Source organism: Salmo trutta, chromosome 34, assembly GCF_901001165.1.
Source record: "Salmo trutta chromosome 34, fSalTru1.1, whole genome shotgun sequence".
In the NCBI taxonomy this organism is placed as follows: Eukaryota; Metazoa; Chordata; class Actinopteri; order Salmoniformes; family Salmonidae; genus Salmo; species Salmo trutta.
The window spans coordinates 29,997,229-30,025,184 of NC_042990.1; the positions used below are offsets into that span (position 1 = coordinate 29,997,229).

The 27,956-nt window shown below is 40.0% G+C and overlaps 1 protein-coding gene across 2 annotated transcripts; it reads right to left on the reverse strand.

Annotated features, from left to right (window-relative positions):
• Positions 1-77: 77 nt before the first annotated feature.
• On the reverse strand, positions 78-27,896 carry grinaa (glutamate receptor, ionotropic, N-methyl D-aspartate-associated protein 1a (glutamate binding)). Of its 2 annotated transcripts, XM_029732552.1 has the most exons (8): positions 27,733-27,896; positions 13,764-13,868; positions 12,815-13,197; positions 8,927-9,039; positions 7,968-8,168; positions 6,923-7,051; positions 2,906-3,049; positions 78-1,223 (listed from the first exon to the last, which is right to left on the reverse strand). In XM_029732552.1, exons 2-8 carry the CDS (start codon positions 13,793-13,795, stop codon positions 1,074-1,076), a joined length of 1,152 nt encoding a protein of 383 aa, XP_029588412.1. In that variant the 5' UTR covers positions 13,796-13,868; positions 27,733-27,896; the 3' UTR covers positions 78-1,073. The 2 variants fall into 2 exon arrangements, with proteins under 2 accessions (XP_029588412.1, XP_029588413.1); XM_029732553.1 differs by lacking the exon at positions 13,764-13,868 and having other exon boundaries at positions 27,733-27,895.
• Between the last annotated feature and the right edge of the window lie 60 nt (positions 27,897-27,956).

Here is a 27,956-nt window from a genome sequence, read left to right on the forward strand (position 1 = left end):
GTGGGGGGGGGGGGGGGGGGAATCAGGGATTCCATAAATATATTCATGTGTATTAGTGTATAAGTCACACATCTATGTTAACAACACAAACGTCAGTCACATTTTATTCAGGTTTTGGTCTTTGTACTGGTTAGCTATGCTTAGTGATGTCATTAGTCATATACTGTACATTGAGTGAGCATATTGTTCTCCCTTCAAGCATCACAGCCACACACTCCCCGGGCATGCCTAGAAAGAGCTGGTTAGGGAACTAAGTGTCATATACAGTTCCCATAGATCTATGTACAGCTACGTAACAAGAAGGCCAGGAGAGGTATCATCCCTCTGGAGGGTTTTTATCCATCTATTCAGCTCATCTCAGCTGTGTTTCAGGTGCCATGCAGAGTTCATTTACATTGGCAGGAAAAGGAGGGAACACCAGAGGGAGAGGATATAGCAGGAAAGGTGTTTCTAGAACGGTTTCTTCCTTATAAAGCGCTTGCCTCCATCACAGCACTGCTCTCTATCAGATAGCATAACTCTCTTCCCTCTCAATCTCTCTACAGCACTTAACCTACAAGGCAAGGCAGAGTGCCAAGGAGAGTTCCATAGGGTTTGTTCAGCTAATGTTAAGAAGTGCTGTACTAGCTAGCTACCATCTGTGTAAGTAAAAGCAGATTGCCAAGGATGAGAGAGCAAGCAGAAGGCATTAAAAACAAAACAAGGAATGTTAAGGTGTAACTTCTGTCACTGTAGTAACATACTTCAAAGGAATTTTACATAAATAAATAAAAAAGTATGCCCTTTGCGGCACTCTATGACAGGCCAGCTGCTAAAGTAGCAGACTAAACTAAATTCCGATTTACACAACTGAGTTTAATCGGCTACTGCTAAAGGTGACAGAACACATTTTCTATCACCCAATTAGTCTCCTGAAGGGTGTGGGGTGAAGGTGGGGGAGGTGTAACAGAGGAATGAGAGCGGGAACAAATCATACAAAGACAGCGAGGGGAAAGAGCATCATTCCTTCTTCCACACTGAGGAGAGGTTCCTGGATGCCTTCCTCTCCCTTTCCCCTAGAGAAAGCCACTCCATCACTCGCGGGAACGGCCTACGATAGCCAGGATGTAGAGGAAAATGTTGATGATGTCGGTGTAGAGGTTGAGAGCGGCAAAGATGTACTCCTCTGGACTCAGAGCCAGCTTCTTGTTGCCCAGGAGGAGCTGCGTGTCCACAGCCAAGAACTACAACACAGAACATGGAGTCAGGAATAATTACTTCGAGGCAATCAGTCACGTAGGAATGAATCGTAGCTCTTGCATACAGATCTGAGTATTTTGGTATTTTATTAGGATCCCCATTAGCTGGTGCAAAAGCAGCAGCTACTCTTCCTGGTGTCCACACCAAACATGACATCATTTTCTGTATTAATATACAAGAACAGCTCAAGGACAGAAATGGCACACGTAGCCTAAATATCAATAGATACACACAAACTCTCTTAGTCAAATAGGGGAGAGTAGGTACATCATCAGGATTTGCAGGTTAGGATTCAGCCCATTATGCTGATGTTTTTCTAAAGCCTCAAGTTCTTAAAATGTTACCAGTGATGTTCTGCCATACTGCATTAGCCTGAAATCATCATATAGACTATACTTAATAAAATATCAATCATTTAATAATGTTCTCATCTTTAAATGGTCTTTCTTCATCCCCACTCTCCTTCGCGTCCCACAGCCATTGGTATTCATCCCTCTCTTCGGTATATCCCTCTCTTTCATCTGTCCTTCTCCCTTCCTCCCTCCCCTCCCTCTCTAGTATGTCTTATGTCGCCGTTTCCATGCTTTCCTCCAGGCATCATTACAGGTCACTGGGCCCGCTTTTCCACCCCTCCTCTCCAGACGTCCTTCCTTATTTTTTTATTTAACCTTTATTTAACTAGGCAAGTCAGTTAAGAACAAATTATTATTTACAATGATGGTCTACCCTGGCCAAACCCGGACGACACTGGGCCAAATGTGCTCCGCCCTATGGGACTCCCAATCACAGCCGGATGTGATTCAGCCTGGATTCGAACCAGGGACTGTCGTGACGCCTCTTGCACTTAGATGCAGTGCCTTAGACCACTGCGCCACTCGGGAGCCTTATTCCCTCCATCCTCACCAACACGCTGTGCTGTTTTCTCTCTCTCTCTCCTCACCAACACGCTGTGCTGTGTGTTTTCTCTCACTCACACACACACACACACACACACACACACACACACACACACACACACACACACACACACACACACACACACACACACACACACACACACTCCTCTTCCCATCCCTTCTTCCCTCAGAATCCCTTTATACTGCCTTGGTTTAAGGTGAATGAGAGTTTTGGTGAGTCTGACTGGCTCCCATCACTGACTGATGGCATCACTAAGGTCATTTTCTTCCCTTTTCGAGTTTCCAAAATGTAGCACCGTTTTTCTTATTCTTGCTTCATTTTCACTTTTCCACCCTCCAGATAAAATTATCTCAGTTTGACTGGGCCCAGGCAGTGGTGGAAAACAGCAGCCTGATAACCCGGTCACATGACCAGACAATTGGACACAGTCAGTTCCTCTTCCGCTGAGCTTTTATGCTGTTAGAGCTCAATGTGTATAGCCCTGCCTCAACCTTCTCATTTTGCAACCATCCCATTGACCATACAAGAAAAATGACAGATGTACTTGATAAACAATAGAGACCCTCTATAATAAAGCTTTCTCTTCCTGGGATTAAACTATGCCACGTTTCATTAATATACTTACGCAGGTGACACAGTGGTGGTGGATGAGTTGACTGCCCCCCCCACAAAGCTGTTTGAGCAATTTGAATGAAAACTGCTATTCATATGATGCCCATTATTGATGCAGTCAAGTGACTCTACTTACACAGGTAAAAAGCAGGGCTCCCAGGGAGGCGTAGACGATGTGGAGGATCCTGTGGCGGATGAAGATGCAGAGGATGGAGAAGAGCAGCAGGACGATCAGACACACGAACAGAACGCCCCGGCAAGAAGTGAAGTCATACTTGCTCTGGATTGGGGTAGAAAACAAGGAAATTAGGGATTGTCAAGGATTGTTATTGAGTTGAGGTTAAAGCCTCTGCAAGTTCCTCAATTCTCACAGGTTCAGAACATAGTTCCTCAATTGTCAAGGCTATGGGCTAGCATGTGTTAGTTATAGCACGTGATAGTAATAGCACGCAAAATTTACAGTAGGTGATATTTACAGTACAAGATAGTAAGTGATATTTACAGTACACGATAGTAAGTGATATTTATAGTACGTGATAGTAAGTGATATTTACAGTACGTGACATTTACAGTACGCTATATTTACAGTACGCGACAGTAAGTGATATTTTCAGTACGCGACAGTAGGCGATCTTTACAGTACGCGACAGTAGGCGATAGTACGTGATATTTACAGTATGTGATATTCACAATACGTGACAGTACGTGATATTTACAGTACGTGATAGTACATGATAGTGACAGTACGCGATATTTACAGTACATGATAGTGACAGTACGTGATATTTACAGTACGTGATATTTACAGTACATGATAGTGACAGTACGTGATATTTACAGTACATGATAGTGACAGTACGTGATATTTACAGTACGTGATATTACGCGATATTTACAGTATGTAATAGTAAGCGATATTTATAGTATGTAATAGTACGCAATATTTATAGTAGGTGATGGTAATAGTATTGACAGTAAGTGATAGTAAGAGTAGGTGATAGTAATAGTAGGTGATAGTAATAGTATTGATAGTAAGTGATAGTATTGATAGTAAGTGATAGTAATAGTATTGATAGTAAGTGATAGTAATAGTATTGATAGTAAGTGATAGTAAGTAATAGTATTGATAGTAAGAGATAGTAATAGTAGGTGATAGTATTGATAGTAAGTGATAGTAATAGTATTGATAGTAATAGTATTGACAGTAATAGTATTGACAGTAAGTGATAGTAATAGTAGGCGATAGTAATAGTAAGTGATAGTAATAGTAGGTGATAGTAAGAGTAAGTGATAGTAAGTGATAGTAATAGTAGGTGATAGTATTGATAGTAAGTGATAGTAATAGTATTGATAGTAAGTGATAGTAATAGTATTGATAGTAAGTGATAGTAATAGTATTGATAGTAATAGTATTGATAGTAAGTGATAGCAATAGTAGGTGATAGTAATAGTATTGATAGTAATAGTATTGACAGTAAGTGATAGTAATAGTAGGTGATAGTAAGAGTAGGTGATAGTAAGAGTAAGTGATAGTAAGTGATAGTAATAGTAGGTGATAGTATTGATAGTAATAGTATTGATAGTAAGTGATAGTAATAGTATTGATAGTAAGTGATAGTAAGTAATAGTATTGATAGTAAGAGTAAGTGATAGTAAGTGATAGTAATAGTAGGTGATAGTATTGATAGTAAGTGATAGTAATAGTATTGATAGTAAATGATAGTAATAGTATTGATAGTAAGTGATAGTAATAGTATTGATAGTAATAGTATTGACAGTAATAGTATTGACAGTAAGTGATAGTAATAGTAGGCGATAGTAATAGTAAGTGATAGTAATAGTAGGTGATAGTAAGAGTAAGTGATAGTAATAGTAGGTGATAGTAAGAGTAAGTGATAGTAAGTGATAGTAATAGTAGGTGATAGTAAGAGTAAGTGATAGTAATAGTATTGATAGTAAGTGATAGTAATAGTATTGATAGTAAGTGATAGTAATAGTATTGATAGTAATAGTATTGATAGTAAGTGATAGTAATAGTATTGATAGTAAGTGATAGTAATAGTATTGATAGTAAGTGATAGTAATAGTATTGATAGTAATAGTATTGATAGTAAGTGATAGTAAGTGATAGCAATAGTAGGTGATAGTAATAGTATTGATAGTTAGTGATAGTAATAGTATTGATAGTAATAGTATTGACAGTAAGTGATAGTAATAGTAGGCGATAGTAATAGTAAGTGATAGTAATAGTATTGATAGTAAGTGATAGTAATAGTATTGACAGTAATAGTATTGATAGTAATAGTATTGACAGTAAGTGATAGTAATAGTATTGACAGTAATAGTATTGATAGTAATAGTATTGACAGTAAGTGATAGTAATAGTAGGTGATAGTAAGAGTAGGTGATAGTAAGAGTAAGTGATAGTAATAGTAGGTGATAGTATTGATAGTAATAGTATTGATAGTAAGTGATAGTAATAGTATTGATAGTAAGTGATAGTAAGTAATAGTATTGATAGTAAGAGTAAGTGATAGTAAGTGATAGTAATAGTAGGTGATAGTATTGATAGTAATAGTATTGATAGTAAATGATAGTAATAGTATTGATAGTAAGTGATAGTAATAGTATTGATAGTAAGTGATAGTAATAGTATTGATAGTAAGTGATAGTAATAGTATTGATAGTAATAGTATTGATAGTAAGTGATAGTAAGTGATAGCAATAGTAGGTGATAGTAATAGTATTGATAGTTAGTGATAGTAATAGTATTGATAGTAATAGTATTGACAGTAAGTGATAGTAATAGTAGGCGATAGTAATAGTAAGTGATAGTAATAGTATTGATAGTAAGTGATAGTAATAGTATTGACAGTAATAGTATTGATAGTAATAGTATTGACAGTAAGTGATAGTAATAGTATTGACAGTAATAGTATTGATAGTAATAGTATTGACAGTAAGTGATAGTAATAGTAGGTGATAGTAAGAGTAGGTGATAGTAAGAGTAAGTGATAGTAAGTGATAGTAATAGTAGGTGATAGTATTGATAGTAATAGTATTGATAGTAAGTGATAGTAATAGTATTGATAGTAAGTGATAGTAAGTAATAGTATTGATAGTAAGAGTAAGTGATAGTAAGTGATAGTAATAGTAGGTGATAGTATTGATAGTAATAGTATTGATAGTAAATGATAGTAATAGTATTGATAGTAAGTGATAGTAATAGTATTGATAGTAATAGTATTGACAGTAATAGTATTGACAGTAAGTGATAGTAATAGTAGGCGATAGTAATAGTAAGTGATAGTAATAGTAGGTGATAGTAAGAGTAAGTGATAGTAAGTGATAGTAATAGTAGGTGATAGTATTGATAGTAAGTGATAGTAATAGTATTGATAGTAAGTGATAGTAATAGTATTGATAGTAAGTGATAGTAATAGTATTGATAGTAAGTGATAGTAATAGTATTGATAGTAATAGTATTGACAGTAATAGTATTGACAGTAAGTGATAGTAATAGTAGGCGATAGTAATAGTAAGTGATAGTAATAGTAGGTGATAGTAAGAGTAAGTGATAGTATTGATAGTAAGTGATAGTAATAGTATTGATAGTAAGTGATAGTAATAGTATTGATAGTAATAGTATTGACAGTAATAGTATTGACAGTAAGTGATAGTAATAGTAGGCGATAGTAATAGTAAGTGATAGTAATAGTAGGTGATAGTAAGAGTAAGTGATAGTATTGATAGTAAGTGATAGTAATAGTATTGATAGTAAGTGATAGTAATAGTATTGATAGTAAGTGATAGTAATAGTATTGATAGTAATTGATAGTAAGTGATAGTAATAGTAAGTGATAGTAATAGTAGGTGATAGTAATAGTTATAGTAGGTGATAGTAATAGTACATGATAGTTATAGTAGGTGATATTTATACTAGGTAATAGTAGGTGATAGTAATAGTATGTGATAGTACGCGATAATAATAGTACGCGATAGTAATAAGTATGCGATATTTATAGTAGGTAATAGTAGGTATCATGGTTCACAACAAAGGAAGTGTGAGGGAGTGATACTGACAGCAAAGTGGGAGTAAGGACAGAGAGTGTATGTTCATGCCTGTGTGTGTGTGTGGGGGGGTACTACTGACCTGTAGTGAGAAGAGGACCACGGTGAAGCAGACCACAGCGGTAATGCCTACGGCCATGATGACCGTCTCTGTGTCATAGAAGCTGGCGATCATCCCCACCATGTAGGAAAGACTCAGGGTAAGGATGGACTGAGGACAGACACACAGACTACGTCAGGATTACAACCACAACACATCCCTCTCACAAAGTCTAATACAACTAATAAGAAGACAGTCAGGTCATCACTCAAATCTGTGTTTCATCTCATATTTGATATTAATCCCAAACTGCACCCTATTCCCTACATAATGCACTACTAAAAGGCACCCTATTCCCTACATAGTGCAATACTTCAAAAGTAGTGCACCATCTACGGAATGGGGTGATACTTGGGATACAGTCAGAGTAAGGCCGTACCAATGCCATCAGGTTCCAGGGGTGTTTAGTATAATGAATAGGGTAGGGCCATACCAATGCCATCAGGTTCCAGGGGTGTTTAGTATAATGAATAGGGTAGGGCCATACCAATGCCATCAGGTTCCAGGGGTGTTTAGTATAATGAATAGGGTAGGGCCGTACCAATGCCATCAGGTTCCAGGGGTGTTTAGTATAGTGAATAGGGTAGGCTCGTACCAATGCCATCAGGTTCCAGGGGTGTTTAGTATAGTGAATAGGGTAGGGCCATACCAATGCCATCAGGTTCCAGGGGTGTTTAGTATAATGAATAGGGTAGGGCCATACCAATGCTATCAGGTTCCAGGGGTGTTTAGTATAATGAATAGGGTAGGGCCGTACCAATGCCATCAGGTTCCAGGGGTGTTTAGTATAATGAATAGGGTAGGGCCATACCAATGCCATCAGGTTCCAGGGGTGTTTAGTATAATGAATAGGGTAGGGCCATACCAATGCCACCAGGTTCCAGGGGTGTTTAGTATAGTGAATAGGGTAGGGCCATACCAATGCCATCAGGTTCCAGGGGTGTTTAGTATAATGAATAGGGTAGGGCCGTACCAATGCCATCAGGTTCCAGGGGTGTTTAGTATAATGAATAGGGTAGGGCCATACCAATGCCACCAGGTTCCAGGGGTGTTTGCGGCGGAACTCTCCACAGCAGCTGAGGGTGATGAGAGACACGAAGAAGATGGCGTAGGACACGTAGTACGTCCAGGGGTTACGACGCACAAACAACTTGGCGTCGTCCACAAAGGTGAAGACGGCCACGAAGGAGAAGGTGACCATCAGCTGAACGGTCAGCACCAGGAACACCTGGGAGGGGGAGAAGGTTGGACAGAGATGTTATAGGACTGTTTCAACAAAGCTTTTGAATAACTATGATAAAAGGTCAGTCAACACATAACATTGGCTTTGGAAATAAAATCCTGAAACTTTTCTAGCTAACGGTGACTAACCCAAAATTTGCACAATCGCGACACTCAAACGAGGCTGCAATGAAAACTAATGGGACTGTAGCGACTGTGTCGGCATCAAAATCTGGGGTGTGAACTACGTTTCTATTCAAGTGTTGATTGACATGGTAATGGCTCAATAGTATTGGAGAAAAATTGAAAAAACAGACTCCTCCGACGCTGTACGTTAAATTGTGACGTGTCATGACGTAACGTACAGCACGCATGAAGCAACTCATTCTGTCTTACAGCCTCTCTCCACCAGATATAGCGCTTCTCTCACCGTTTAAAAACAAGAAAGGGACAGGGTAAGGGGGATACCTAGACATTTTTTTGCGTCATCACGACAAGCCATCATGACTCGCATGAGCCGCTGTTAACTTTAGCGCCGCCCTTCAAAACGGTTTCAAATTCGACACAAACCTAGGTATGTAATAACACATTATAGAAACTCTTTAAAATGTATATAAAACACTATAGAGGTGATAAGGTGATAAGTTGGACAGATCGGGTGAAAAAAGCAGTTTCCCCACACGACATATCTCTCCTTTTCACTATCACGCAATAGGTTAAGCTTCTATTCTGTTCTCATTCATGCAGTCCCCTCTCCTTCCTCACCTTTCTAATGAAGGCCTGTCGAATGCTCTTGTCCTCAAAGCCAGAGTTGGTGAACTCCTCATTGTCGTAGTAAGATGGTGGCACATCACCATGGTAACCATCACCCATGGAAGCTGAAAACCCCCGACAACAACAATAAGAAAATATTGGCAATCAAATGCTTGTCAATTGTTAGACCACCGCATGGGTCGTTACGAACACAGGTCATTGAGTGAGTTCTATATTGATAGTTATTGATCTGTCAAACAGTTAGTTGGTCTTTCTTAGCACACTTGGTTAATGAAGGACAGTGAAATAAAGACGCACAGGCAGCAGTTTCCAGGGGTAATTATACATCCATCTAAGTGGAAAACCAAACCGCAACCTAAATAGAAAGAATTTCCAAACGTGCCTTTTAAAACAGAAAACTGACATTGCTTATGTACCATAAAGCTGGAGTGAAGACTTTCGTAACAGCATTCATTTAACTGTAGCCGAATAATGATGTGGAACACATGGGTAGTAGAGGTCGACCGATTAATCGGAATGGCCGATTAATTAGGGCTGATTTCAAGTTTTCATAAGAATCATAAATCGGTATTTTTGGACGCCAATTTTTTTTTTTTTTTTTTTTTAGACCTTTATTTAACTTGGCAAGTCAGTTAACCTGTTTAGGATAGGGGGCAGTATTTTCACGGCCGGATAAAAAACGTACCCGATTTAATCTGGTTATTACTCCTGCCCAGAAACTAGAATATGCATATAATTGTTTGATTTGGATAGAAAACACACTAAAGTTTCTAAAACTGTTTGAATGGTGTCTGAGTATAACAGAACTCATATGGCAGGCCAAAACCTGAGAAGATTCTAAACAGGAAGTGCCCTCTCTGACCATTTCTTGGCCTTCTATAGCCTCTTTATGGAAAATAGAGGATCTCTACTGTAACGTGACATTTTCTAAGGCTCCCATAGGCTCTCAGAAGGCGCCAGAACGGGGAATGATGACTCTGCAGTCCCTGGCTGAAAAACAGTAGCGCATTTGGATAGTGGTCGATCTGAGAACAATGAAACGAGCGTGCGCGTGAAGAGTCCATTTTACATTTTCAGTCTTTGAATGAAAACGACGTCTCCTGGTCGGAATATTATCGCCATTTTACGAGAAAAATCGCATAAAAATTTATTTTAAACAGCGTTTGACATGCTTCGAAGTACGGTAATGGAATATTTTGAAATTTTGTGTCACGATACGTGCCAGCGCGTCACCCTTCGGATAGTGTCTTGAACGCAAGAACAAAACGCCGCTATTTGGATATAACTATGGATTATTTGGAACCAAAACAACATTGGGTGTAAACTAGAAGTCCTGGGAGTGCATTCTGATGAAGAACAGCAAAGGTAATCCAATTTTTCTTATAGTAAATCTGAGTTTGGTGAGTGCCAAACTTGGTGGGTGTCAAAATAGCTAGCCTGGCAGGGCTATCTACTCAGAATATTGCAAAATGTGCTTTCACCGAAAAGCTATTTTAAAATCGGACACCGCGATTGCATAAAGGAGTTCTGTATCTATAATTCTTAAAATAATTGTTATGTTTTTTGTGAACGTTTATCGTGAGTAATTTAGTAAATTCACCAGAAGTGTTCGGTGGGTATGCTAGTTCTGAACGTCACATGCTAATGTAAAAAGCTGGTTTTTGATATAAATATGAACTTGATTGAACAAAACATGCATGTATTGTATAACATAATGTCCTAGGAGTGTCATCTGATGAAGATCATCAAAGGTTAGTGCTGCATTTAGCTGTGGTTTTGGTTTTTGTGACATTATATGCTAGCTTGAAAAATGGGTGTGTGATTATTTCTGGCTGGGTACTCTCCTGACATAATCTAATGTTTTGCTAGCGGAACAACTAGATGTAATTTTCAATGACGGCCTAGGAACAGTGGGTTAACTGCCTTGTTCAGGGGCAGAACGACAGATTTTTACCTTGTCAGCTCGGGGATTCAATCTTGCAACCTTACGGTTAACTAGTCCAACGCTCTAACCACCTGCTTTACATTGCACTCCACGAGGTTACTCGAATGCAGTAAGAAGCTAAGGTAAGTTGCTAGCTAGCATTAAACTTACCTTATAAAAAACAATCAATCAATCTTAATCACTAGTTAACTACACATGGTTGATGATATTACTCGTTTATTCTAGCCTGTCCTGCGTTGCATATAATCGCTTAGGTACACGTTGCTCCAACCATAAACATCAATGCCTTTCTTAAAATCAATACACAAGTATGCATTTTTAAACCTGCATATTTAGTTAATATTGTCTGCTAACATGAATTTCTTTTAACTAGGGAAAATGTGTCACTTCTCTTGCAACAGAGATATATGCAGCAGTTTGGGCCCCCTGGCTCGTTGCGAACTGTGAAGACTATTTCTTCCTAACAAAGACAGCCGACTTCGCCAAACGGGGGATGATTTAACAAAAGCGCATTTGCGAAAAAAGCACAATCGTTGCACGACTGTACCTAACCATAAACATCAATGCCTTTCTTAAAATCAATACACAAAGTATATATTTTTAAACCTGCATATTAAGCTAAAAGAAATCCAGGTTAGCAGGCAATATTAACCAGGTGAAATTGTGTCATTTTGCGTTCATTGCACGCAGAGTCAGGGTATATGCAACAGTTTGGGCTGCCTGGCTCGTTGCGAACTAATTTGCCAGAATTTTACGTAATTATGACATAACATTGAAGGTTGTGCAATGTAACAGGAATATTTAGACTTAGGGATGCCACCCGTTAGATAAAATACGGAACGGTTCCGTATTTCACTGACAGGAAAAAACGTTTTGTTTTCGAGATGATAGTTTCCGGATTCGACCATATTAATGACCTAAGGCTCGTATTTCTGTGTGTTATAATTAAGTCTATGATTTGATAGAGCAGTCTGACTGAGCGATGGTAGGCAGCAGCAGGCTCGTAAGCGTTCATTCAAACAGCACTTTCGTGCGTTTGCCAGCAGCCCTTCGCAATACATTGCGCTGTTTATGACTTCAAGCCTGTCAACTCCCAAGATTAGGCTGGTATAACCGATGTGAAATGGCTAGCTAGTTAGGGGGGTGCGCGCTAATAGCGTTTCAAACGTCACTCGCTCTGAGACTTGGAGTAGTTTTTCCCCTTGCTCTACATGGGTAACGCTGCTTCGAGGGTGGCTGTTGTCGATGTGTTCCTGGTTCGAGCCCAGGTAGGAGCGAGGAGAGGGACGGAAGCTATACTGTTACACTGGCAATACTAAAGTGCCTATAAAAACATCCAATAGTCAAAGGTATATGAAATACAAATGGTATAGAGAGAAATAGTCTTATAATAACTACAACCTAAACTTCTTACCTGGGAATATTGAAGGCTCATGTTAAAAGGAACCACCAGCTTTCATATGTTCTCATGTTCTCAGCAAGGAACTTAAACGTTAGCTTTTTTTACATGGCACATATTGCACTTTTACTTTCTTCTCCAACACTTTGTTTTTGCATTATTTAAACCAAATTGAACATGTTTCATTATTTATTTGAGGCTAAATTGATTTTATTGATGTATTAAGTTAAAATAAGTGTTCATTCAGTATTGTTGTAATTGTCATTATTACAAATAAATACATAAACATAAATAGGCCGATTAAATCGGTTGCGGCTTTTTTTGGTCCTCCAATAATCGGTATTGGCGTTGAAAAATCATAAATCGGTCGACCTCTAATGGGTAGTTAAGGTTCCCAAACTGCAGTATAGCCTGAGAGTTACCTACAGTGTGTTAGTGTAGGAAAGAAGACTCCACTCTCCTAAACGATGACCAACAAAAAGCAGTCTCTGAAAACACATTCTGTACTAGTAGATGTCAACTTCCTTCCACTCACCGTTGGGGTCACCAGGGAACCCTGGCTGTGCAGGTTGCTGGTAGGGCCCCGCGGGGTACGGGGCCTGGGGATAAGGCATCTGAGGGTACGGTCCCTGTCCAAATCCAGGGCCTCCCTGGGGGAACCCGGGCTGACCATAGGGTGCAGGTTGATCGTAGGGTGCAGGCTGGCCGTAGGGTGCAGGCTGGCCGTAGGGTGCAGGCTGGCCGTAGGGTGCAGGCTGGCCGGGGTATGGAGCTTGCACTGAGGCCTGGGTGTAGTTGGGAGGGGGTATCCCAAACCCAGGTTGGGGCGGTCCATAGACGTTGTTGTGGAGGGGGTTGTTCTCCCCCATCAACCCGGGGTAGATGTTCTTGTCCTGAGACATTTTGCTCACTGTTGGCCTGAGGAACAAGGAAACAATTCAAAAACATGATTTAAACCTGTATGGCATTCACATACACATAACACTGTGTTGGGTGAGAGTTTGCATTTGAGATAACATGACTAGCTGGAGTTCTGGAAAGTGAAGCAGTGGAAGGGAAATTGTGAATCATAGTGAACTTAGACTATGATGATGTTCGACATCTTCTCTAAATTTGTCATACCGGTTAGCCGTCAGCATTAAGGTTTACAGACATCTTAGGCCAATAACATGAGGAAGTGATTTTCTTCTGCTTGCTTGTTTTACTCCCTCCCTCTAACAGGAGGCACCGGGGAAAGTAATGAAAATCTTAGCACAGTTTTGGCCACAGTGCTAAAGATACAAGCACTGCATCTGTCCGATTACAAAAAATGTGATGAGAATGAGGAAGCAGGCTGGCAAGAGGCCCAGGCAGCAGCCCAGTGAGTCTTCCTAAAACCCCCAGAGAGTTTTCACACATAATTGACGGTATGTTACATGCAAAATGTTTTAATTAAAAATCGGGCAATGTTTATATGACCCCCTTTCAAACAGTCCCATTTTTACCACTTTCTTGCCGGTTTACGCCTTTTATACATCCCGTTGCGCAGCCGGCACCGGGTGGGAACAGGGGTGTGCCGATGTGGGTGGGCGTGTGCCGATGTGGGTATTCTATTCAAAAGAATAGAATAGCATATTTTAAGTTTAATTATGTCACTGGTTTGTGCAGCCTAGGCCATGGCTGCGCCATTGAAATGAAATCAATATAGTTCATTAAAACAGACAAGACAATTACATTCCCCTGCCCTGATCACAGGCAACACACATATTTTATAGTTAGAATATAATAAAATATTTTCCCTAAACAACTTGAGTGTCGCAGGAACAAACTGTTTTTCAACAAAAAAAAGTGATATCTTTCCGATCGTGTATAGGAATCAAATGTCTGACCTGGATGAACCTCTGTAGGATCCAAATAGGTCAGATCAGCTTTGCAATAAATAACTCCAACCAGACCCCCTCTCACCCACAGTGGGAGGAGGAGGGACCTGGTGGGGGTTAACACCTCACACCCTGTTGTAAATCAAGGACAGAACATTCAGGTTTCCCTCTCCAATTTTCATCAGAGGAATGTGCCTTTGTTTCAGACTTTTCCTGACGAAACTAACACGTTCTAAAGCGAATACTGGAACAATATTTCTAACATAGAACATGGGGAATGGTCTGAGGCAATCTAAAGAACACTAACGTCATTTTGGTTGTTATTTTGATGTTATTAAAAATGTTATAAAGGAAATACCGTAAATTGGAAAGTATACCCACTACATGTACAACGTTTACATCCGCATTGTGCATGAAATATGAACAATGATGAAAGCGTTTTTGTTAGGGGACATGATTTTAGGAGCCATAAAAGATAATTGTTTAAATAAACATTGCACAGTGACAAGTCACGCCCTTGAGTGAGGTCACGGAGTGTGTCAGCCTGACGGAACCGCCCTTTCTAACAAACTGTATAAAATGATGGGTTAATAATTAACATATCGGACCAGAGAGATGTAGAGCTGCAGCTCACGTTTAAAGTGGTTTGAACTCTGAAGCTCTACACGAGGTAGAGATGATAAAGTAACCTCCCGGACAATCACGGGTACGGCTGATTAGCCGTCGTAAGTAAAGTATCTAGAAAAGCAAATTGAAGAGGGACCACTCTACTACTCTGCTCAAACCACCATAGTACGCTACTGTCATCACCCCACTGGGAACCATCGACACGGCTGGCCAGCCTATCTTCCAGAGCGAATGAAAGGAGAATAAAAAAACGTTCAGTTCTGTTCAGGACTACACGACAAGTCACCGGATACCGGACGACTGCAGAGGAGAAAAACAGAGAAAACCCTTTTGGACAATCAGAGCTTTAAAAGCATGCTGCGAAAAGGCCCCAAACCCCCTTTCCAAGATGGTATGGTTCCGAGAAGAGACACGGCGAACCGAGGAATTTCACGTAAATACATTCATGATTTCTTACTCCAAGCGAGCGGCAGTTCCTGTGTAAAGTGTTAAGTGTTATATGTGAGAGTAGTTTCTAAAATGTACCAATGTTAAGTGTCTCTGTCCCTCTCTCGCCCTCTCCATGTCTTTTGTAACAAGCAGCCATATTGTTGTTAGTCCGCTAGGGACCTGTTTTTAATGTATTAAGTGGGTATGTTTATCCTGTTTTACCATTTAGTTAGCTAATTTGTGTAGTACTGAATCATACGTAAGGCTCGGGATTTTGCAGATGCAAGGGGGTTACGACTGTTCAGAATGATGATATAATACGAGTTTATGATTAAAAGTTAACTGTTTATGGATGTGATAGGTGAAGACCTTTAGAGTTTAATTTGGGAGACGGTAACTCTTTAAAGATTCGCTCTCGTGGTGCCCCAGATCCTAATGAGTTAATTGTTACATGATTCATTTAAAAATTAGGTAACAATGAAACATATTTACATAAATTACAGTCTTCAGATTGATGAAAAGTTAGTGACGACATGGCCTCTCTCTCTCTCTCTCTCTCTCTGAGAGTATGCATTTTCAAATAAAGATTAACTAGTCAGTGGCCACACCCCCGTGGGCCCAGACATCACATTAGACGTCATCGCCCTTTTCCCTGAAGTGTATAAAACCCACTCCTGGCGAAATTCATATTAGACTAGAAAACATGCAGCTGACACTTCATGTGAAATGGTTTAAACTACAACACTACCAAAGGACAAGTCAGAGAACGCCGGGACCGAGTCCCCACGTTGGAATGACTACAATTCTATAGACCACTAGACCATACAGCTGTAGTTTTGGCTACACGGCTGGAAATGGTTAAACTCTGAGACTATCGATCACTACAGAAGAAGGAGCAAATTCTAGACGACACAAATTACTAGTCTGCAGATAGAAATTGCATAAACCTAGAATGAGAATACCGACAACTGCCGAAGCAGCTATTCTATGACAACATTTACGAATGGTATTCTGAAGTATCCATTCTAACCACCTACAACCACGAAAGACATGGAGACTCTGATGAACTCTACAGGACGATTGAGACATTCCAACAGAGATGTCGTTGTTGTCTTACGGCGTAAATATATATATTGCAATTATTCTCGAATGGGCGGCCGTTCATGTGCAAAGGATTAGCATTTCAATGATTATAATTATTTCCGCTGTGTGTAGTGAATCCATTTTGTCTTTCCCGCTCTCTCAGTCCCCACCCCTTTTCTTTGTCTACCAAGCCATCATATCGGCATAGCCCACTAGGGACTTTTCTATCATTGTTAGTAACCAATATCTACTGTTTGTTATGCAATTCTGTGTGATTATTTAGTTAGTTAGTAAATAAATAATTAAGCCAATTTATATATTGCCGATTCATTATGGAAATTAGGGTTTGTGCAGATATCCAAGGGATTGCGACGTTCAGTAATGAGAACTGATGAGATAATCATTTATTAATAGAAGATTAATTGATTAGATATTAAAATACCTGAAGAATTATAATTTATAATATAACTTCGTAATCAACATTTTCCGTGGTGCCCCGACTTCCTAGTTAATGTTTACATGATTAGTTTAATCACGTAATAATTTAACCTAGAGAAATGATTTTACATAAATAAGTCTACACATTTAATAATAGTCCAGACACAACTGAACAAACTCGACAACTGATTTTTAGATTTTTTTTATTGTAGCAGCAGACAGTTATCGAAATAATAGGAGCAAAACATGCAAAGAGAAATGACTGATGAAATTATCAAGCGATGAACAAGTTAATTATTTATTAGGATCCCCATTAGCTGCTGCTCTTCCTGGGGTCCACAACCACGACATAATACAGAACAGTTCAAGGACAGAACTACATACATTTAAATGCAGCGAATACAATAGCCTAAATGGATTAAAAGCATTTCTGTGAAGCTTTGTGATTGGCTCACGGATGAGTGTCGTCCCAATGCCTAGAAATGTTTTACGGACAATTTAAAAAAAAAATTTTTTTAAATCATACACACAAGTATTCGAATACTAACATCTGTTCGGATATTTGAATAACCGTGCACATCCCTACTAGAATAGGCTAGGTGATTCTGGATCATTAGGTTAGGATCCACATTTTTACATTGAAAAGGCTTTTTCTAAATTAAATTCAAATAACCACGTGACAGTTACATACAAGGATAACATGACATTTCAAATTAATTAATAAGTGGAGTATGAGTTTACTAATGCAAGATTTAATAAAATGACAGAATTGAAAAGTTTGTGATATGAGAAGGAGAAGGCTACAACAAGCAACCAACAGGTCGACTGATGTTTTATTTGAATGGGTCTGGGGAGAAAGCGCAAGCACTGTTATATGAGATGAGAAATAACACCGAGTATGTTTACATGCACACTAATAATTGGACACTAAACTGATTATGGCAGTAGGCAGATTTTGCAATAGTCATGTAAACACCTTACTCTGCTCATCTTAAATCAGCGTAAGGTCAAAATCGAAATAAGCATATGCCGATTAAAACACCTGGTTTTCTGAGCAATCTTTTGCATTATTAGGACATGTAAACACCTGAAATCGGCATTCCGGCGGTCTATTTGATCTGCGCATGTGCTAGCACCTGCCGAGAGCCTCCCTCTTTAGCGCGAATGAAGTGTGTTCGGAAACATCTGAATGTACGCGTCTTAGAAGTAGTGTTTTCACATACAAACTTTATATGTCCGAACTCAGAATCAAATATGCTTCCCAAAACGAACATGGTCACTGTTGTAGAACGTTTATTTTGATTATACTCTTGATTATTGCAGAAAATCGGCAATCAGGTTGCCTGATTTCATGTAAAATGGCAAAGCATGTAAACGTTTTAATCCAACTATTATATTAAATCTGACTCTCCACAATAATCGCATTATTGTGTGCATGTAACCATTTTTACATTACATTTACATTTTAGTCATTTGGCAGACGCTCTTATCCAGAGCGACTTACAGTAGTGAATGCATACATTTATTTTTTGTTTTTTTCCCCGTACTGGTCCCCCGTGGGAATCGAACCCACAACCCTGGCGTTGCAAACACCATGCTCTACCAACTGAGCCACACGGGACCACACTCACTGGCTGCTACAAGTTAGCTAGTCTTGGCGCTCTCTCCCTCTCCAGATGGAAGCTGCAACAATAGAGTACCAGCCTCTATCGCTTGCTCAGCAGTGCACAAGTTAAAAAACGTACGTTTTAAAAAAAATCTTTTGAATATCCGGATATCGGTCAAAAATTCATGATACTATTCGAATAGTGACATTATTTCAAACCCAAAACAACGACCCAAAACAACGGCGCCGCAGAAGGGGCAGATGGAGCGGTCTTCTGGTCAGGCTCCGTAGACGGGCACATCGCGCACCGCTCCCGAGTATACTACTCGCCAATGTCCAGTCTCTTGACAACAAGGTAGACGAAATCCAAGCAATGGTTGCCTTCCAGAGAGACATCAGAGATTGTAACGTTCTTTGTTTCACGGAAACATGGCTCACTCGGGATACGAGACGGGAGAGCAAGTTTATTAGCAAGTGCATCGGTGATGTTGTACCCACAGCGTCTATTAAAACATTCCCCAACCAGAAACCGTGGATTGATGGCAGCATTCGCGCAAAACTGAAAGCGCTAACCACTGCTTTTAATCAGGTCAAAGTGACCGGAAACATGACAGAATACAAACAGTGTAGCTATTCCCTCCGCAAGGCAATCAAACAAGCTAAGTGTCAGTATAGAGACAACGGCTCAGACACGAGAGGTATGTGGCAGGGTCTACAGTCAATCACGGACTACAAAAGGAAAACCAGCCCCGTCGCGGACCACAACGTCTTGCTCCCAGACAAACTAAACAAATTCTTTGCTCGCTTTGAGGACAATACAGTGCCACTGACACGGCACTGTATTGACACGGCGGACGAGACGGCCTACAGGGAGGAGGTGAGGGCCCTCGGATTGTGGTGTCAGGAAAATAACCTCACACTCAATGTCAACAAAACAAAGGAGATGACCGTGGACTTCAGGAAACAGCAGAGGGAGCAGCCCCCTATCCACATCGACGGGACAGTAGTGGAGAAGGAAAGTTAAGTTCCTCTGCGTACACATCACGGACAAACTGAAATGGTCCACCCACACAGACAGAGTGGTGAAGAAGGCGCAGCAGCGCCTCTTTAACCTCAAGAGGCTGAAGAAATTCAGCTTGTCACCAAAAACACTCAAACTTTTACAGATGCACAATCGAGAGCATCCTGTCGGGCTGTATCACCGCCTGGTACGGCAACTGCTCCGCCCACAACCCCAAGGCTCTCCAGAGGGTAGTGAGGTCTGCACAACGCATCACAGGGGGTAAACTACCTGCCCTCCAGGACACCTACACCACCCGATGTCACAGGAAGGCCAAAAAGATCATCAAGGACAACAACCACCCGAGCCACAGCCTGTTCACCCCGCTATCATCCAGAAGGCGAGGTCAGTACAGGTGCATCAAAGCGGGGACCGAGAGACTGAAAAACAGCTTCTATCTCAAGGCCATCAGTTAAACAGCCATCACTAACATTGAGTGGCTGCTGCCAACATACTGACTCATCTCTAGCCACTTTAATAATGAAAAAAAAAATGTAATCAATGTATCACTAGCCACTTTAAACAATGCAACTTTATATAATGTTTACATACTCTACATTACTCATGTCATATGTATATACTGTACTCTATACCATCTACTGCATCTTGCCTATGCCGTTCGGCCATCGCTCATTCATATATTTTTATGTAGATATTCATATTCATTCCTTTACACTTGTGTGTATATAAGGTAGTTGTTGTGAAATTGTTAGGTTAGATTACTTGTTAGATATTACTGCATGGTCGGAACTAGAAGCACAAGCATTTCGCTACACTCGCATTAACATCTGCTAACCATGTGTATGTGACTAAATAAAATTTGATTTGATGTGTTTAACAAAAATACCTACAAGGAAAGACAGTCATCCAGAGCTTCCAGGAAACTGTGCCCCCAAAGGATGTTGTTTGGTTTGCTAAATGTGATACGCCGTAAGTGTCGCCAAATTTTTATATTTTACATCGCTACTTTCTAATTTCTCTCCATGCCACTTTCCACACAAGCCTCGCCGTGTCACTCAAAGAGCGCATTTGTCGTTCACTTGCGTTCAGACTGCATGGTCAATGCAACAATGTTGATGACAACAATGCTGTTTTCACTTTTTAATATAAATCTACTAGCATTCTACAATTACACTATTAGTTTGTGTTTCTTACATGTGCAAACAGCTACTTTGTCTTTTCTTGTCAAGTTGGGCCTAATCGCTAGTTAGCTGGCTAATAAATGTACTGAGTCAGAGCAAGCGTAATTAGAAATACAGCCTGATAATACCAGTGATGGTGTAGACCTAAATCAGAATGTTTGTGCAACAGTATCTTCTAAATCAAAGAGGAATACACGAAGCATGAAAATGTTAGCTACATGAAGTAGCTAAGAGAAAAGTGTGCAATGTAGCCAAAGATTATAGGGTCCCCTTGGCTTGTACAATCAATCAGGCAGTGTACAGCAGTTACACCCACTGTTCCTAGGCTGTCATTGTAAATAAGAATTTGTTCTTAACTGACTTGCCTAGTTAAATAAAGGTTAAATAAAATATTTTAAAAAATAACACTATAAATAAGAATTTACCACTAATCCTGTCTTTCACACTGAATCTGACGAGCAAGAGAAAGCAGCAGATCACTAGCATCAGGCGCAGTCTCCCTCCCCCCTCTTTTTAGGCCACATTGAATAATGGTGTTATTATGAAACACTGACTGTCCCATTTCCCCTGGCTGCCAAAGCCTGTCTGTCCTGATCCTGTCTCACTAGTCTGACCAGAGGACCCGACCAGATGGGTAACATTCACTGGCATCCTGCTCCACAACATTCACATTAAAGAACATAACAGATTACAATAGCACACTCTTCCCTATATAATGCCACTACTTTTAGCAAGAGTAAAAAAAACAAAAGTAGTCACTAAATAGTGAGTCATTTCAGACATAGGCAATCTTTATCATCTGATAAGTCCTGGCGGCTGTTCTAACAACCGTAACAATGCTGGTTACAATTTCAATTTTATCCTCCAGAATCTCAAATATACTGATGGATGAAAAATAATTGTTTATGGATTTTTTTAAATTGTATTTATTCATTCCATTAATTAAATTATATTACGAATAAGAATGGTGGGGTTGTCAATCCAAAGTTACAGCCAAAAGCTGTAAAACAAAGTTACTTTTGTCCTCTGAAGGGGGACAAATGGGTAAAAAAAAAGACTATTGTAGACAAATCAATCGATAGGCTCAGTTAGGGACTGTCTGGGACTAAATAGCAGCTTTGCTGACAGCACAAGCTTTCAACGACACCAGTCTTTCCGTCATTCTCGCTCTTTCACACGCATACATATATTTACCAGTAAACCAGCTCTAGGAAATAGCCCAGCAAGCACACAACATTGTCACTGATATTAGCTAGAAACATTGATCAAGAACACCCAAGGCGCACCCATGTGATTTGCCAAACCTGTGTGACAAAACTGATAAGGTTACAGTGCTAGTTATAATATTTGGTTACAGTCTAAGAACATGATTAGTCACTTCCCGTCTTCCAGGGGATGGTCAGTGAAAGAAAAACGGCACTTCTCTGCAGCTCTAAACATGCTAATTTAATTTCAGCCATCCATAACAGGAAATAGGCTAGACAACAATGATTCATTTAGCATTTTACCTATTTAGACCCATTGATGCTGTGTTATTCACACACTACTGGCCCATATCTGCAAGCCAAGGCAAGCATAACGCTGTAATCTACAGCTATAGACAGCAGCCAGACAGTAGTAGACAGCTGTCTCAGTCCTATCCAGATGGACAGCACCGTAACCCAGAGCCCCTGACTAATCAACATGTGACAGTGACACACAATCACATCATGTGATCAACTCACCGTTAGTTCATGTAATGGTAAATGTTTCACCAACCAAATTGAATGCTTTCCACCAGCATGCTGTCAGCTAGTTGGACAGCCATGGTTGGGGAACATCACAAAATTGTGTGTTTGGGCTTATTGTCAGGGCTGTGACGAAACCAGTATCGCAATATAAAAAAATTGTGTGCTATAGCTTAGAAAATAAATATGTGACTCTTGATGACAACATAATGATGTTTGTTTCCAACATTAGGGCCGTTTTCCTGGAGAAGTAAAATCCGCTTCGTGTTTTGTTTCCTTGCCACGATACTAACGAGTATCGCGATACTGGTATCGTCCCGGCCCTACTTATTGTCACAACAAACAATGTCATTTCCATCACAGGTTCCAACATGCAACCAGTTTAGACCTCAATGTCACAATGACCAGTGGTCTACTGAGTTTGAGTAGAATGATTAAGAAGAGAATGCTTGCAACACTGTTGAGTTCCATAAACTGAAATATCCTCTTAGGAGGGAGTCGCCTCATGGATGAGGAGAGTACCACTATCCCTGGCTCCTACTGATATAGGGTGATCCCCAAATGGCACCCTATTCTCTATGTAGCGCAGTACTTTTGACCCGGGAACAATATGAGCCATTTGGGATGCAGACATAGCCCTTGGCCGCATTCACTAGGAAAATTAAGGGGAGACTCACCGTCTCCCTGCAGTCCACACACAATTAGCACAATAACTGGACTCACCTATATAAAACAAACTGTGTGTATGACTGAACTTCAGAAAAACTTAGTGACAACTGACATCTACACAAAGCACTTGGGCTTATATATGGTGGTCAGAACTGTTGCTCTGCTGCTAGGGCGAGCAAGATGCCGAACGCTGGTGGGGTGGGGACTTGGGTTTTCTTTGATGTTTTTATTTAGATTTTTATTTTATGTACAAAGGTGTATATTTATACACAGTTGAAGTCTGAAGTTTACGTACACAGCCAAATACATTTAAACTCAGTTTGACAATTCCTGACATTTAATCCTAGTAAAAATGTCCTGTCTTAGGTCAGTTAGGATCACCACTTCATTTTAAGAATGTAAAATGTCAGAATAATTGGAGAGAATTACTTATTTCAGCTTTTATTTCTTTCATCACATTCCCAGTGGGTCAGAAGTTTACATACACTCAATTAGTATTTGGTAGCATCGCCTTCAAATTGTTTAACTTCCACAAGCTTCCCACAATATGGTGGGTGAAATTTGGCCCATTCCTCCTGACAGAGCTGGTGTAACTGAGTCAGGTTTGTAGGCCTCCTTGCTCGCACATGCTTTTTCAGTTCTGTCCACAAATGTTCTATAGGATTGAGGTCAGGGCTTGTGATGGCCACTCCAATACCTTGACTTTGTTGTCCTTAAGCCATTCTGCCACAACTTTGGAAGTATGCTTGGGGTCATTGTCCATTTGGAAGACCCATTTGTGACCAAGCTTTAACTTCCTAACTTCCTGACTGATGTCTTGAGATGTTGCTTCAATATATCCACAATTTTCCTTCCTCATGGTGTCATCTATTTTGTGAAGTGCACCAGTCCCTCCTGCAGCAAAGCACCCCCACAACATGACGACGCCACCCCGTGCTTCACGGTTGGGATGGTGTTCTTCGGCTTGCAAGCATCCCCCTTTTTCCTCCAAACATAACGATGGTCATTATGGCAAAACAGTTCTATTTTTGTTTCATCAGACCAGAGGACATTTCTCCAAAGAGTACAATCTTTGTCCCCATGTGCAGTTTCAAAACCGTAGTCTGGCTTCTTTATGGCGGTTTTGGAACAGTGCCTTCTTCCTTGCTGAGCGGCCTTTCAGGTTATGTCGATATAGGACTCGTTTTACTGTGGATATAGATACATTTGTACCTGTTTCCTCCAGCATCTTCACAAGGTCCTTTGCTGTTGTTCTGGGATTGATTTGCACTTTTCGCACCAAAGTACGTTCATCTCTAGGAGACAGAACGCGTCTCCTTCCTGAGCGGTATGACGGCTGCGTGGTCCCATGGTGTTTATACTTGCGTACTATTGTTTGTACAGATGAACGTGGTACCTTCAGGCGTTTGGAAACCAGACTTGTGGAGGTCTACAAATATTTTTCTGAGGGCTTGGCTGATGTCTTTTGATTTTCCCATGATGTCAAGCAAAGAGGCACTGAGTTTGAAGGTAGGCCTTGAAATACATCCACAGGTACACCTCCAATTGACTCAAATTATATCAATTAGCCTATCAGAAGCTTCTAAAGCCATGACATCATTTTCTGGAACATCCCCTGATGTTTAAAGGCACAGTCAACTTATTGTATGTAAACTTCTGACCCACTGGAATTGTGATACAGTGAACTATAAGTGAAATAATCCGTCTGTAAACAATTGTTGGAAAAATGACATGTGACATGCACAAAGTAGATGTCCTAACCCACTTGCAAAACTATAGTTTGTTAACAAGAAATTTGTGAAGTGGTTGAAAAACAAGTTTTAATGACTCCAACCTAAGTGTATGTAAACTTCTGTCTTCAACTGTGTGTGTGTGTGTGTGTGTGTGTGTGTGTGTGTGTAGGGATCCATCATGGGTTAGCACACTGGATGGTGAACTAGGCTATACAATGTACTAGAAACAGTAATGACAGGACGTTTCATGTCTTTGAGACTAATGTCTCGGGTCGCTCAAATTATAGATATCTAATGTGCAAATATTTAGGCTTGAGTGATGAATGTCAAATGTTAAGCCTAAATGTCCACCATATTCTAATTTAACATGGAATTAATGGAAGTTCAATCAGGAAGTCCTGGTCTGAATGCATCTTCTTGCATTAAACTTTGGTTCAGTTGTACAATGTAATTTACATTACTTCCTTAATCATAGAACGTTCCCGCTGTGCCCATTTGTTTACAAATGGTCGCATCAACAGCACAACTTCATGTCACTCCTCCTCTACCAATTAACCATGTGTGAAATGCCAGTCACTTATTATCCTCTAGCCAATGAGCCACAGGAAAATAATGTAATTCCACCTTGCTTTCTAATAGACCAACAGGCATAGCTGTTTAATTATCTTTTTTTATTCAGTTAGGCTCTAAGGCTCTCCTCTATGTAAACCTGCATACACCCCCCCCCCCTCTCTCAGACAATGCCCCTGAAGGAAGACAGAAATAACTAGACAATATGCATTCTATTATGTTTTCTGATTGTGAAGGAAATGAAGACAATATGGCTCAGAGACAGATAGACTGTTACAAGGCCTGTAGTTTTTCCTTTCTGATTGTAAAGTAATAGAGACAATATGGGACAGATAGGCCTATCCCAACCAAGCCTATTGTACAACACGGCTTGTACTTTCTCCTGATAGTAAAATAACTAATAAAAATCGTAAGTGGTTTGAGCAGTTATTTCCATGGCTGCCATAGAGATCCAATAAATGGCTAGACCTGATTCAAGCCCATCACATAGAACAATGTTGCATGCTTCAACCGCATAAAGAGCCAGAAGGTATTAGCAATTGCACCCTCCCTCTCATACTTAATGTTACCCGAAAGCACGGTAGATAAAAACTACATCCAAATGATGCATAATACAATTCATTAACGTAATGCACAGAGGAGCTCTCAAAAGGAAAGCCAGGAGAGGGAAGTGTTCTGGTTTGCAATGAAATTGAATGCATGCCAGAATTAAATTAATTTACTCCACATTTGCCTAACGCAGCATCATGCATGTCCAGAAAACAGCATGCATCCCCAGGAGGACAGTGTTCCAGGAATATTCCACAAGTCAAGAGCTTGGGCTAGGCAATAAAGGGAAAACAGTCCAGTCCCAAATTCAACTGTAAAAACAGGAACAGACAATAAAATAAAGTCAGAAAAGATAGCCCTAAACGACCTGTGACTGCAACAGCAAGTTTGAGTCTTTTCTTGTTGAGTACATTTGAAGACCTTGAAGTCGATCACAATGAGGCTAAGTATGAGACTGCTGGTCAATTTTTTTCAATCAATTTTTTATTCTTTTTTCATTTTGAATTGTGCTTGTTGACGTTTACTGCATCGATTGACAGAAACATAAGCATTCCACTGCACCCGCCATAACACCTGCTAAACAGTGTACGTGACCAATAAAATGTGATTTGGTTCACATTCCTAGAAAGAAACATATGTCAGCTGCATGAACTGACAGCAACTGCTTGAACCCAGGGGCCACGTTTGATGATATATCAGCACTAATAGGAATCTACTATATGCATTGCAACAAAGTAAACAATTGGACAGTAGGCCTTATCTGAGACCTTAAGCCCACACTGCCTGGTGCATTCTTTTCAGCTAACTGGCTGCAACCAAAGCACATTTACTGTAAACATTGACAGCATCCCTGTCTGCCTCATAATACAACTAGTTAGCTAATAGGCTAGCATTATATAAACAATGTATCCGGGCATTACAACCGGTTTGGTAATCCTGGCTTTTCACGTCGTCCATCATATTAGTGCTGTACATCCACAGGCCTAAACTAAACCACGATGGCTGCATTTACACAGGTAGCCCAATTTTAATATTTTGATTCATTCATTGGTATTTTGGCCAATCAGATCCGCTCTGAAAATGATCTGATGTGAAAAGATTTCATTCGTCAAAATACCAATTATTGTAGAAAAGCTCAGAATTGGGCTGCCTGTGTAAACGCAGCCGATGGGCGTTGCATCAGGTCGATGCACCTTGCCTCCGCCGCTTGATGAAATTATCAGAATGGCTACATCACATGGTATTCTCACTTACAGCGATTATTCCCAGATGACTTTGTTGCGTAGACTTATCTACAGCAAATGCCTCACAGCCAGTGTTGTCATTCGGTTAATGCTGAATAGGCCCAGTATCACCAATTACAAATGAACAGCACAGCTAATTCGAAGACGAAAAGGGGAGCAGGTTGCACGACTGTCTAGTTAAATTAGCTAACGTTTCATTACAGAATGTTATTGCGTTTCGAAATTAAACCATATGAGGCTAGCAAGCTAACACTGGCAACTACCTACATTTTGCTAGCCCACGGGTAAAAATAAAACCTAGACAATAGCAGATTTAGCTATCCATTCATAATTTCGAGAAAGTTGTAGAACAAGCATTTCACGCCTCGCATCAACATTGTAGCTGAAAATGTAGGCTAACATCGTAATGATTTTTTAAAAACCAACTGTGATATTTTATCCCCAAAGTGTTATCATACTCCATTCAAAAATATATTGCAGTATTTTAGTTATTGATATAACGTTAGGCGATAAGATTCACCATCTTTGTTCATTTAGTAAATAACGGCTGTTCAAATAGCTAGCTACGTTAACGTTACTAGCCATTAGGTAACTACTGCAAGTTGTTAGCTAGCTTGTTTATACTGCTAAAAATGAGAAGCAATTTGGCTAGCTTGTTTATACGGCTAAAAATGAGAAGCAATTTGGCGAATAATTCCAAATAAAAAGCAACCTTACCTTTTTGGTACGTGTACCTTTAACCAAGCAAAACAGTGTAGCTAACGTTAATTATTCAACGCCAATCCCCGTTGAAATGATGTTTCGCTTTCGAAACCCTGCTGTCTCCGATGTAAAACGTCCAGTTAGTAAGATTCTCAACAGCTTTTCACGCAATAGCGAGAACTACGGTGACTGGCGTCATCTCACGATATTGTCAGGTGCTTCTGTGTGGGAATCACCAA